The sequence below is a fragment of the Phyllobates terribilis genome, unplaced genomic scaffold, assembly GCF_046119375.1.
Source record: "Phyllobates terribilis strain yellow unplaced genomic scaffold, ASM4611937v1 Scaffold_11__3_contigs__length_659146591, whole genome shotgun sequence".
Taxonomy (NCBI): domain Eukaryota; kingdom Metazoa; phylum Chordata; class Amphibia; order Anura; family Dendrobatidae; genus Phyllobates; species Phyllobates terribilis.
The window spans coordinates 249,478,560-249,490,711 of NW_027362771.1; the positions used below are offsets into that span (position 1 = coordinate 249,478,560).

Genomic DNA, 12,152 nt, shown 5'->3' on the forward strand with positions numbered 1-12,152 from the left:
CATTCTGAGAATACAGGGGTGTACTCCCGCTGAGTGAGAGATAGAGATAGATATAGATATCGATATATTAGTACTGAGAATACAGGGAGTGTACTCACACTGAGCGCTGTATATATTGTGTACTGATAATATGGGAGTGTACTCACAAATTTGTCTCGCTCTCTCTCATCCTGGACATAATGTCGTTATTGCGCCACACTGAGCATAGAGGCTTCGGACAGACGGACACATACATCCCTGGTTATATTAAAGATACCATCAATCGCCACGTTTTACCAGATTGCCCTCTCTCCCTTCCCAAAACATTAATTGGGACACTCTTGGTCAGGAATAACGATTGAATCATAAACATTTTTAATGATCAGAAGTAAAAGTTTCATTTTATATACCAACACATTCACACCTTTGACCTTTCTTCTACCTGTTACTCGTCATCGTGAGATTTTCCTCATTTTTGCTTAAATAAAATTTGATTCAGTGGTTTACATTATACAGTGGCTTGCAAAAGTATTCACACCACACACACACACACCCTTAGCTTTTACCGATTTTGTTCCATTACAACTTGTGTTTAAATAGTTTTGTAATACGATTTGTGTGTGTGATTCATCAGCGCTAAATAGTCTAAGTTGTTAAAGTGAAGTGAGAAAAATATAGGCATGAAATTAAATTCATGGGATCAAATAACTAAAAATTGGAATGTGCATATGTATTCAGCCCTTTTGCTATGAAGCCCATAAAACATACATGTCAAACTCTGGCCCGCAAGGTGATTATATCTGGCCAGCGACACCAGAACCACCACCCCTATGTGGGGCCCATTATTCTGTATGGAGGACTTTGTGGGGCCCATTATTCTGTATGGAGGACTATGTGGGGCCCATTATTCTGTATGGAGGACTACGTGGGGCAAATTATTCTGTATAGAAAGCTATGTGGGGCCATTATTCTGTTTGAAGGACTATATGGAGCCCATTATTCTGTATGGAGGACTATCTGGGGCCCATTATACTGTATGGAAGACTATGTGGGGCCCATTATACTGTATGGAGGACTATGTGGGGCCCATTATACTGTATGGAGGACTATGTGGGGCCCATTATACTGTATGGAGGACTATGTGGGGCCCATTATACTGTATGGAGGACTATGTGGGGCCCATTATACTGTATGGAGGACTATGTGGAGCCCATTATACTGTATGGAGGACTATGTGGAGCCCATTAAACTGTATACTGGTTGGCCCGCGACTTTGTCCAAGTTATTAATTTTAGTCCTCTGTGTGTTCGAGTTTGACATCCCTGCCCTAAAAATTTCTGGTGCAAGCAATTACCTTTACAAGTCACAAGCTTAGTGAAAGGAAGTCCATGGGGAAACATGCAAATGTTTTGGAGTGGCCTAGTCGATGTAAATATTTGTATGCCAAAAATGACAAAAGTATTCTTGGGGTGATACCTTTATTGGCCAACCAGAAAAATCAAGGTATCACCCCAAGAATACTTTTGTCATTTTTGGCATACAAGTATTTACATCGATTTTTCTGGCTAACACGGTACCACAATATAACTTTGTATTGTACATCAGGAGTGGCCTAGTCAAAGCCCAGACCTTAATCCAATTGAGAATCTGTGGTCAGACTTGAAGATTACGGTTCACCAGAGGAAACCATCTAACTTGAAGGAATTGGATCAGTTTTGCCTTGAGGAATGGGCAAATATCCCAGTGGCAAGATGTGGAAAGATCAGAGAGACTTATCCAAAGAAACTTGCAGCTATAATTGTAGCAAAAGAAGGCTCTACAAAGTACTGACTTTAGGGGGGTGAATAATTATGCACACTGAAGTTTCCAGCTATTTTGTCCTGTTTGTCGTTTGCTTCACAATAAAAAGAGAATCAAATGTTTTACAGGTGTAGGCATGTTCTTTACAAAAACTCATGAAAAGCCTCAAAAAAAAAAAAAAAAAAAGTGAAATTCCAGGTTGCGAGGTAGCAAAATGCGAAAAATGCCAAGGGAATGAATACTTTCGCAAGCCACTGTATGTGAATGATATCGGAAGTTTAGTGGTTGATATCCTAATATATGAGGCTGTGCACATGTCCATGTTTTCTTGTGAATCAAATAGTAGACAAAAGATATTTCCGTTTGTGATCAGAGTTACACATCAAAATTTGCCACACATGGACAGCACATGGATGGTATCCGTGTGCAATCAGTGTGCTTTTGGATGGGAGAAGCTTTGTAGTACATTTTTTCATCAGTGCTGATAAAACACTGATGGTAAAAACTGAAAAACAGATGAATATCAGATCCAAAATGCTAACAGTCCGTGTTTTCAAAAATTAGAAAAATGACAGACGAATGAACGACGCAAAAGGTAAAGGAAAGGTGTAAAAGGGCTTTACCTAAGGAGGGACAAGGAGAAAAATGCCCAATGTCGACACTAAAAATGTAAACTTAATAATCCTACCCAGACTCATATGTGGCACCCCTGAGGGTCTGGTTGCCACAGTGGTATTGCCTCCCTTAAAAGAGGTAATGCCATGTCTGGAGGCAAGCAGGGGTTTCCTGGTTAGGAACACAATACAATACATGCAACACTTCCTGGCTCCAGGCCAGCAAGGGGAGTCCCTCCCCTTGGCAACTGGTATCTGGGGGCAGGGTTAGTTAGTCTCAGTGTCAGAGAGTTGAGTTTAGGACATCAAGGAGTGAGGAGCTAGGGACTGGAGCTGGAGATAGCTCGTCCTAGCTGGACTACACAGAGAACCGGACACCGGAGTCTGAGGCTGTGGGGAATTCAAGACCCCAGCAGCAGATACCGTGGGGCAGGAGATTGTAGGTCTCCTGGCCCCCATAAGACGCCCGGAGGCTCAGCAGCACCGAAGGACCAGTACCGCTAAGGAGGAGCGAGGCATCCACAAGGCCCGAGCTGCCAGCCATACGGGTGAGCACAGCACGTTACACTCAGGGACATGGGCTACAACACAGCTATAAGCAGAGAAGCCAAAAGAGTATAGTAAGGACGGCAGGCCTACAACTCCACCTGGCCAGGAAGACTCTATGCTTGCTCCCAGACTGACCAGGCTCTTATCACTAGCCAGTACTCCAGTCCAGGTCTGTCCAATTGCTACCAGTAAAGACCCTGGGACTGCACTATACGGACTCTGTGGTTATTTCTGCACCGCGATATCCTGCACAACCACCATCATCCACACACACTGCCCTGAAGCTAACTCTTCCTGTGGGGAGTTATTCCACCTTTGTTGCTATACCACCGGCTTCAGAGGACTGTTCCGCAGCGGCGGTCTCTTTTAACAGCACTCCACAGGTGGCGTAGTCGGACATTATATAACCTATATACATCTACTACCCTTGGACTGACCATCTGGGTCACGGACTGGGTCACCGCCACAGTGACTACAACCCCCATCATCTACAGGCCCGGCTCCGGGTACCCCACCATCCAGGGGGCGCGTCACATACATACAGAGGGAACCTCTCCACACATTTTCCATGGCCAAATTCCCACTGAAAAGGGAGTCATGTACATCTTCCTGCAAACCATACCAGGGCTCATGTCCATAGGTTACTTACCTTAATTATATTTGTTCCTTAGTTACTTTGTAGCATAAAACTTGCACGAGCAATCACATTTAATTAAAAACCCAACAATGTAACACAATATAACAATTCTATTAGCAATCATACATAAATTAGATAAAGATGCATTTTGCTCAGGCATAAAAATGTAGGTGATTTTTTTTCAAGATACAACAGAACTTACGTAGAAAGTGTTTTTCCAATAGGGCAATTTCCAGATGGCCCTTAACTTCATTAAGCCTGTCAGTCTCAGTCCGGTTATACTCTGGTATTCCAGAAGCCATGATGATGGTCACTGAAGTAGCCTAGGAAAGAGTTAAACAGCAAAAATGAACCAAATTCAGCACACCAGACTCACCGCAGCATGAAGAGATTTATAATGCAAACTTTACTTATGTACATAGGGGAGAATTTTCCTCTGTATACACCTAGTCAAATCACACAGCACCGGGCTCTAAATAAAGCAGGCACTCTGCTCCAAGAACACTGGGAAATAAGGGTTAACCCTATACCTTGAGAGGCGGTCACAGCACAAATCCTGAAGATGTGTCATGTAAGGAAGAACAGCAACATTGTGTGCAGGTCCAGACCCAAGCAGAAAGCCTTCTTTACCAGCTTAGACTGTAGGAGAAATAGGAGTGCTACATCCAGGCAGACATGAACAGTCAGCATTCCTGCAGCAGTACGAGGAGCCCAGACGTCACTGATGCCTGAGAATACCATAGGGAGGGACCACAGGAAAAACACTGCAGGACTGCAAGATTCAGCCCTGGCCGGGATGGGATTAAAGCCATAGTCTCAGGCCTGAGTGAGATCCACAACAGGAAGAGTAAAGAACCTGATGAATGAACGAGCCACATGTGTAGTGTTCAATGTAAGGATACTGCTGTGCCTGTGAGCGTAAAAACAGCTCTAATATTACAAAATTATACAATACTGCACACGCATACAGTCCTTGAAAAGAGTATGCCCCGCTAGGCTTTTATGTAAACAATTATAAGTCACAGGCAAAAATATTGTGATTGTATGAGAAAATTAAAGACTCCAATCAATGACAGAGCATAATAAACATATGCGACAACCAAGTCAGAAACCTCAGCCCTACATGTGGCTGCTGCTGGTTTCCAAGTCCATATTATAGACTGCAAAGAAACACATTAAACAGTGTTGGAAAACACAAGCAACATGTGTTCTTCCACTTAACTGCCAAAAGCTAAATCATGACTGGTTATTAAGTAAGCATGTGTGAAATGTAGTATACAATTACCGTATAGTCAAACTAAAGTTATGATCGCAGAGTGAAAGTGTAAAAAATAAATAAATAAAAAATCCAAAATCTTTTTACTGCAAGATAATCCCCAAAAAGGTTTTCACTCCTCGGGTAATCCCTAATGCCATCCCAGTTTCAAAGCATTCTGATGCAGAAGCAAAATTTGGTATATTTCAGATATATTTTGTGCTTTCCTATGCATTTTAGGAAAAAAAATAGGATTTTAGCCTGCTCGATTTTCTTTACTATTGTTAAAGTAACAGGTCTTATTGTTGTGGTGTTCTAGTGATTTCCCTGATCAAGGCTCAAAGAACCCCAGGGTTCCAGGAAACAATGGATGGAAAAACACAGACATATGGGGATAAACAATGCACAAATTATGAAAACTGCATTATATACATAGCAAAAATATTTGGAGAACCCTGAGCCAACAGCCATGATAGTCATCATTGTCCACCGGAGCACAGCACTGTGATCCTCCTATTTGCAGCATTCCCACTGCCTGTTAGATTTGTAGGCCCCACGCAGTCATTAAGTTTGGGCATGATGCACGCATGACATTGCAAGGGCCTACTAATCAGATGAGGTATAGGGCATCAACATGAATTCAGCATATGCAAACTAATGAAGAATAACACAAGTTAAGGTACATAAGCGCAGTCAGCCAAACATACGTCAGTAGGACGGCCAACTGTGCTGACTCCACTGACGGCGGTAAAAAGCACCTCCCTTTGGAGTCGGTAAGCCAAACCTCCAACTCCTCAACTTCCCCGACTCCAACTCCACAACACAGCCTCACTACTGAGCATGTACATAAAGTGCAGCACAGATTCATCTCAACTAAAAGCAGAGACCTTTAGATCAGGAATAGAACAGACATTTTTAGGACATTTCATAACTTTCCCAAATTCTTATGGAAAAATATTCAGCACATCCTGCATTGTACTACTGTACCAATTTACAATTTATTTTAGGAGTCAGTAATCCATTTTATACCGACTGATTCTTTTTATCAATGTTGTGGTGTCAAACGGTGGATATCACGCACACGTTACCCATTATACGCTGGAAAGTGAGCATAAATCACAACCCAACAGTCTACACACCCCAGATACACACAGTGCCACTACTACAAAACTACAATTCTTACAAGAAAAATGTATAAAAAGAGAAAAATAAGGAGACACAAATAACCTAAAACACTTACAAAATTATGAGAAGAGAAACACCTAAACGTTTAGGACTAAAGTATTTTTTATCCTTCCTTAATGGTAGGAGAGGTTTATGGATCAATCTCAGCTCAGGCAGACTCCCAACATACGAAGCAATTCTCATTGTTTAAACCATCGTTTATATGCCCGGTCCTAGGCTCAAGTTGGACTATAGTGCATTTATGGAAATTGCAGGTCTGTAACTGGACCGTGGACTAATAAGGAGGAGAGTATATTGCATATTAAAATTCTTGTTTTCTTCAAACAACCCTCCCTATAATAAATGGAAGATATCAAGCTTGGTTACAAAAGCACCATCTGCCCAACTTTCAGAGCTCCTGGCTCAACAGGTAGAGCCTCTTTGTAGTCCAAGTGATGCCCCCCTTGGTTCTCAGTTCCTGTTGGCCTCCTGACCTGTAATAAGCATTCATAGATGTTATGGCCCTTTCAGTAGTGTTAATGTGAATGGAAAACTTTATCTAACGTTACATTACTGATATTTTAATTTCCCTTAGAGGAAATTTCAATAAATTACAAAATATAAAAACCATAATGATGTGATCTTATTTTTATTAATCTAGCAATATCACTGCAGAGACAGAATAATAACTGCCACTTACTGCAGATAAACGTTACACAATCTATGAAAAATAGCATATGGAAGTTACCCCATCTTTGGCCAAAAAACGGCTTGTCATATCTAGGGAATGTATAGTATGTAATCAAGAATCAATTCAGAGACGTGTCAACGAAAGAAGGCCCTCTTAGATACTACCTCACCAAAACTGAAGCAACGGTCCAGGTCTAGTATTACCTTTTTTGGTTTAAGAAAGATCATGTAAATAAAATTAATTCTTGCCCACGTTCCACATTTAAGGTTACGTCCAAACTACCCTACTGTTCTAAATTAGGTTTCCTGATTTTATGGAGATATTACCAATGTAACACTCATCTTAAAAGCACCACTACAGTGGTTTGTGGGTTGTTTTTTTTTGTTGTTTTTTATTTCACCCCCGAGGTGGTATCATTAATATATATTCCAAGCCAGCAGTAAAACACTTACCGCTCGCTGTCTTCTTCTGTTTTTGGTGCCGCCATGGTCATCTTGTGCCATTTGTGACTAGCCAGATAGTTCTAGTGTTTACTGGGCAGACTGGAAGTCACTCCGACTACCAAAACAAGGCTCTCAAAGACTTCCATTGAAAGTTGGGGAATGCAAGCGGTGACTTCCGTTCTGTCAAGAGATACGGTCACAAGATGGAGGAGCAGGATTGCTGTGGAGCCAGGAAGAACAGATGGCAGCAGCTGGGAAGTCTTTTACTACAGGCACGGCACAGACAATAGTGATATCACTCCAGAGGCGAAAACAAAAAAACACTTGAGTGGTGCTTATAAACACTACAATGTATTACACTCAGGAGAAAGAGCTAATTGATATGGAACAGTACAGCAGAAAAATAAATGAGAGGAGTCAGCACAACCGGTTGTGTGTGTAAGAATTGAGAACCTGGAATACTGGTTAAATTTGCTTTTGCCAAGTCAACTGTTCTCTCCCACCTGTCATAATGTTATCACCTGATTTAGATACGTTTTGTCCACTTCCGGGGCTGCTTCTTTAGGAGAGTCACATCCAAACAGAACTGACATGATGCATTACATCTACAGCTGGATATCACAGAATAAGAGGTGATGGGGGGAGGCGAAGGGGGAAGAAGAAATCTCTCCAAAAACTAGTTTATGCTAAGAGTTACTTTTTAAATACAATATACAGAAGAAAACATGACAAAATATGGGTCACAAATGTGAGCACTTACAGGGTCCTTCAACTCCTCATTTTCTTTCGACGATCGAGATAGTTTCAGGGTGATTTCATCGCCACATTCTGTATCTGAAGCATTGGGAGACTCAGCCAAGTAAGGAAACTCGTCTCTCTTCTGACCTCTGAACCTGATCTTGTCCAGTCTCCTTAGCATGTTCTGCACAGCACCTCTCTGCTTCACTTTAACATGACTGTTTACATTGCTGTAAAGAGGAAAATAGGAAGACATTTAGAAAACATGTAAATCTTCAGCATTTCACACATTTCTGGCTGCACATACTTAACTCTCCTAACTCCACACCCAACTAAAGCATGTGACGGATTAACACTGGCTGCAAACCTTATCATGCTGGTACAGTTTCTTAAGTCCACAGAATAGAGGCAGCAATGTACACATGGTTAGGCACACAGTGCCTCCCAAGGAGGTATAGTAACGCTCACGGGGTTCAGGTCATTAACAGTTAAGAAATGTCTGTGCACTTTATTTCTTCAAGTTAGTGTGTGTCGATTCGTACCGATCCGTGCCCACTTGTGGAAATTATTGCAGAAGCGAGTCACATGTGTGTCGGTAGCACTACAATCACTATCATTTTTATACCATTTTTACTTAGTTTAGTGCCAATTCTTTAAGTAGGAGGCAGGTCAGTGAAGGCACAGGGAGCTGTAATAAGAGCATACAGATGAATAAGTAAGTAGAGCACAAGATAGAGCCCCCACCCCCCAAAAGGCCGCCCCGGAGCACGAACATATTATCTCCTATCTGAAAGTAAAGATTACACAAGTACCACAGGACAGATTTCATCAACCAAGGTATCATATTAATCAGTGTAATGTCGCCCACCTGACAGTGTATGTAGTTTACTGAGCACAATCCTGCTGACAGGTGCGCTTTAAAAGAAGGAATACAAGCTCTTGGCTAGAAGATAGTTTTGCCTCTATACAAGTCACTAGTGTGTCCACACTTAGAATAGTGTACAAATTTGGTCTCGATGTAAAAGGAGGCCATAGCTGAAGTAAAGCTGGTGCAGGGAAGAGTAACCAAGGTTATTAAAAGGGGTTTTCCACTACTAGGACAACCCCTTTCTCATTCCCCATGTTTGGCCCTGATAAAAAGAAAACACTTATCCTCATCTCCCATGCCGATGCCATTCCAGCCATTTATACATCCTTGACATACTCTCAAGCAGCTTCAACAGGTAGTCACCTGAAATGGCTTTCAAACAGTCTTGAAAGAGTTCATGGCGCCAAGCACTTTTTGTTTTGTTTTTTTCACTTTTCTCTGCTGCGGTCTAACTCCTCTCATACCATCTCATTGCAGTACTCCATCCTTCTCATTATTGGTCACAAAGCCCTTACAAAACCTCAAGATGTGGTTTAGGTCATTGTCCTGTTGCAACACAAATGATGGTCCCACTAAGTGCAATGTAGATGGAATGCCATTTCATTGCAGAAAGTAATGGTAACCATACTGGGTAAGTGTGCTTGGCCCAAACAAGTCTCCTCATCTTGTTTGTGATCCTAAGCAGTGGCTTCTCCGCGAAAAGTAGGCATTGATCATCAAACTGCTGCAGTCTCCTCGGAATAGTTGATGACAAGATGCATCTGCACCAGATATCTGTGCATCATTTATGAAGGCTGTTAGCTGAGGTGCTGTCAATTTAAATTTTTTAAGGCTGGTAGTTCTGATTAACCTACTCTATTCAACAAAGGTAACTCTTCCTGGTCTTCCTTTCATGAGCAGTCCTCATGAGAGCTAATGTCCGCATAGTGACTGCTGGTTTTCATTACTGCACGCTTCAAGACTTCAACAATTTTCCAGATCGACTGACCTTCATGTCTTAAAGTAATGGATTGTTGTTTCTCTTTACTTAGTTGAGTGGTTCTTGACCTATTCTGGCTTTGAACAGTTGTAATACACAGCTCAGCACTATATAGAACTGTCCCTGCAAAACACATCTGATTGTTACAAACACTTTCTGAAGGCTGAGGAGCCCACAAATGAACTCGACAAGTCGTACCTGTTCAATGGAAGTCATTCCAGTTGAAGCTGCATGAGTGAACACCAAGGGTGCGTAAAGCTGTCTTGAGAGCAAAAGGAGGGTAACTTTGAGGAACTGAAAATGTAACACATTTTGTTTCACATGGGTTTCTTTACTCCTTGTTTCTATGCGTCTATGTTTGTGGTTTTGCGCCATCTTCGTCAACCCTTTTACAATACATCTCGAGACAAACTACCGATTTTGCTGTGGCAAGTGAAAGCCAGCCACACATAGGCAACTGCTCGGAAAATGTATTACCGTATATGACAGCCATTTACAGGAATAGCCGTCACATATAAGGCTTACCAAAAAGGGAGCTTCTCTATAATGAAGGAATATGGACAGGCTTAAGTAACAGTCATTAATTCCCTATACATAGAATTTGATTCAGTTTTCAACTTGATGCGTTTTGTAGGCAAATTACACAACAGTATTGGTTTTGTTGGAAAGACTTCGAAAAGATGCACGATTATAAAACTTGGTGGCAGGGCTCTGGAGTCTGTAAGCCAACCCTTCCGACTCCACGACTCCCTCATACGTGGCTCATGTTTAAGTGATAAATTTACTGTAGCACAGATTCATCTCAGCTAAAAGTCTAGACCCTTAGATCAGGAATAGGACAGATATTTATAGGACATTTCATAACTTTCCCAAATTCTTATGAAAAAATATTCCCCACAAACTGCATTGTACTACTGAACCCAATTTATTATATATTTTTAGGAATCGGTCCATTTTATACCGACTGACTCCACCAAAATGGACTCCGACTCCACAGCCCTGCTTGGTAGTTCCTATCTTTAGACAGTGAATTTATAAGTGCCACAATTATGGCATCCTTAAGCTACAATACAGTTGGTAAAATTACAAGCAGATAATTTCAAGGTTTGTTCTACACACTGCGTGATAAGTAGAAGTAAAAAAGCTAAATCTCTAAAAAATCTAGCAACATTCCTTCTCGCATTACACATCATCTCAAGCTACATGAACTTTGGTACACTTGAGCAGAAGAAGTCAAGGCAAACTGTATTGTGAAAGAGGAAAGTTGCAATTACAAGGATTCCCACTTCTAAACAAAACCACAAACAAGGATCATGAGGTCGCAAGCAAAGCAAAATACAGCACAGTATATTTATCCTTGCACTTCCCTTACATTGTGATACCGCTCAACTGAGCAAAACTTGTTTTTACTTTTCCTTGTTTCATTGGGGTAAAAGTCATTGAACTGCAGTAGAGGAAATAACATACACAAGCTCAGGAAGAATAGTTCTCCATTAAAACGTAGGGAGACTGACAGGTTGATGAACTACTTGGACTGTAGTCATGCAAAAGCAGGCATATATCAAAATATACCTGGAAAGCACTGTTAGGGTATGTGCCCACGATCTTTAGCTGCCTGCGACCCCAACGCTGGTGAATAGCCAAGCAGCTTTCGCCCTCATTATGCTAATGAGCGGCGCGTTTTTTTTTCCTCACATGCGGACTTTCCTTATTGATGTTAATCTATGGGGGAAGTCCACATGCGGACCCACAAGAGAAATTGACATGCGGGCATGTCAGTTTCCACAAGTGATCCGCAGGTGTACATAGACGCATAGTGGACATGGGATTTCTAGAAATCCCATCCACTATGCTGTAACATCTGGACACTGCGGGTTTTAACGCTGCATAAACACCGAGCTTCAAACCCGCAGCGGCTCCTGATCGTGAGCACATATTCTTAAAGATTTCATAAACTACTCTACTGTACATACGAAGGCATCAACAGTTTTTTGTGAGGTGCAACTGGTGAGGCAGTTTAGACAGAAGTCATCATACACGGCAGAGCCCTTTCTATTGTAGCATTATTTAGTTTAGTAACAATGTAATTTTTTTTTTTTTTTTAATGATTAGCCTCTGAAAAGTTATGCACCTTTGTAATGTCATACAATTACCTCATTTTGCTTAGTTCTCTTTGAAACATCTTACGAAAAGTGCTGTTTTAACTTCCTTGTTCATGCTCCTTTAGTAGCGGTTTTGCATTGTAGCGTTAACAAATAATCCTTGCTAGAGCTACAGATCAAAAAAGCTTTTAAAAGTAGCATGAACTAGGCAGTTAAAGCAGCACTTTCAAGATGGTTTAAAGTGAAGGAGAAAAAGGTAAGAGAATATATTCCTAAGATTCATAACTTTGCAGAGGCTGATCAATATTTAATTTTAGAAAAAGTTTAGCTACT

The 12,152-nt window shown here is 41.3% G+C and overlaps 1 protein-coding gene across 5 annotated transcripts in view; it reads right to left on the bottom strand.

Annotated features, from left to right (window-relative positions):
• The window catches only part of GRAMD4 (GRAM domain containing 4), a 136,884-nt gene that overhangs the window by 90,668 nt on the left and 34,064 nt on the right, over nt 1–12,152 (bottom strand). For 2 of the 5 annotated variants that reach the window (XM_073652144.1, XM_073652142.1), the window contains exons 1-3: nt 8,178–8,254; nt 7,893–8,100; nt 3,782–3,902 (exon numbers count right to left, since the gene is read on the bottom strand). In XM_073652144.1, the coding sequence (XP_073508245.1) occupies nt 3,782–3,902; nt 7,893–8,100; nt 8,178–8,245 (397 nt within the window). In that variant the 5' untranslated portion in view covers nt 8,246–8,254. Of the gene's footprint in view, nt 1–3,781; nt 3,903–4,109; nt 4,296–7,892; nt 8,101–8,177; nt 8,255–12,152 lie in introns of those variants that run through there. The other 3 variants (XM_073652145.1, XM_073652146.1, XM_073652147.1) reach the window with 2 other exon arrangements.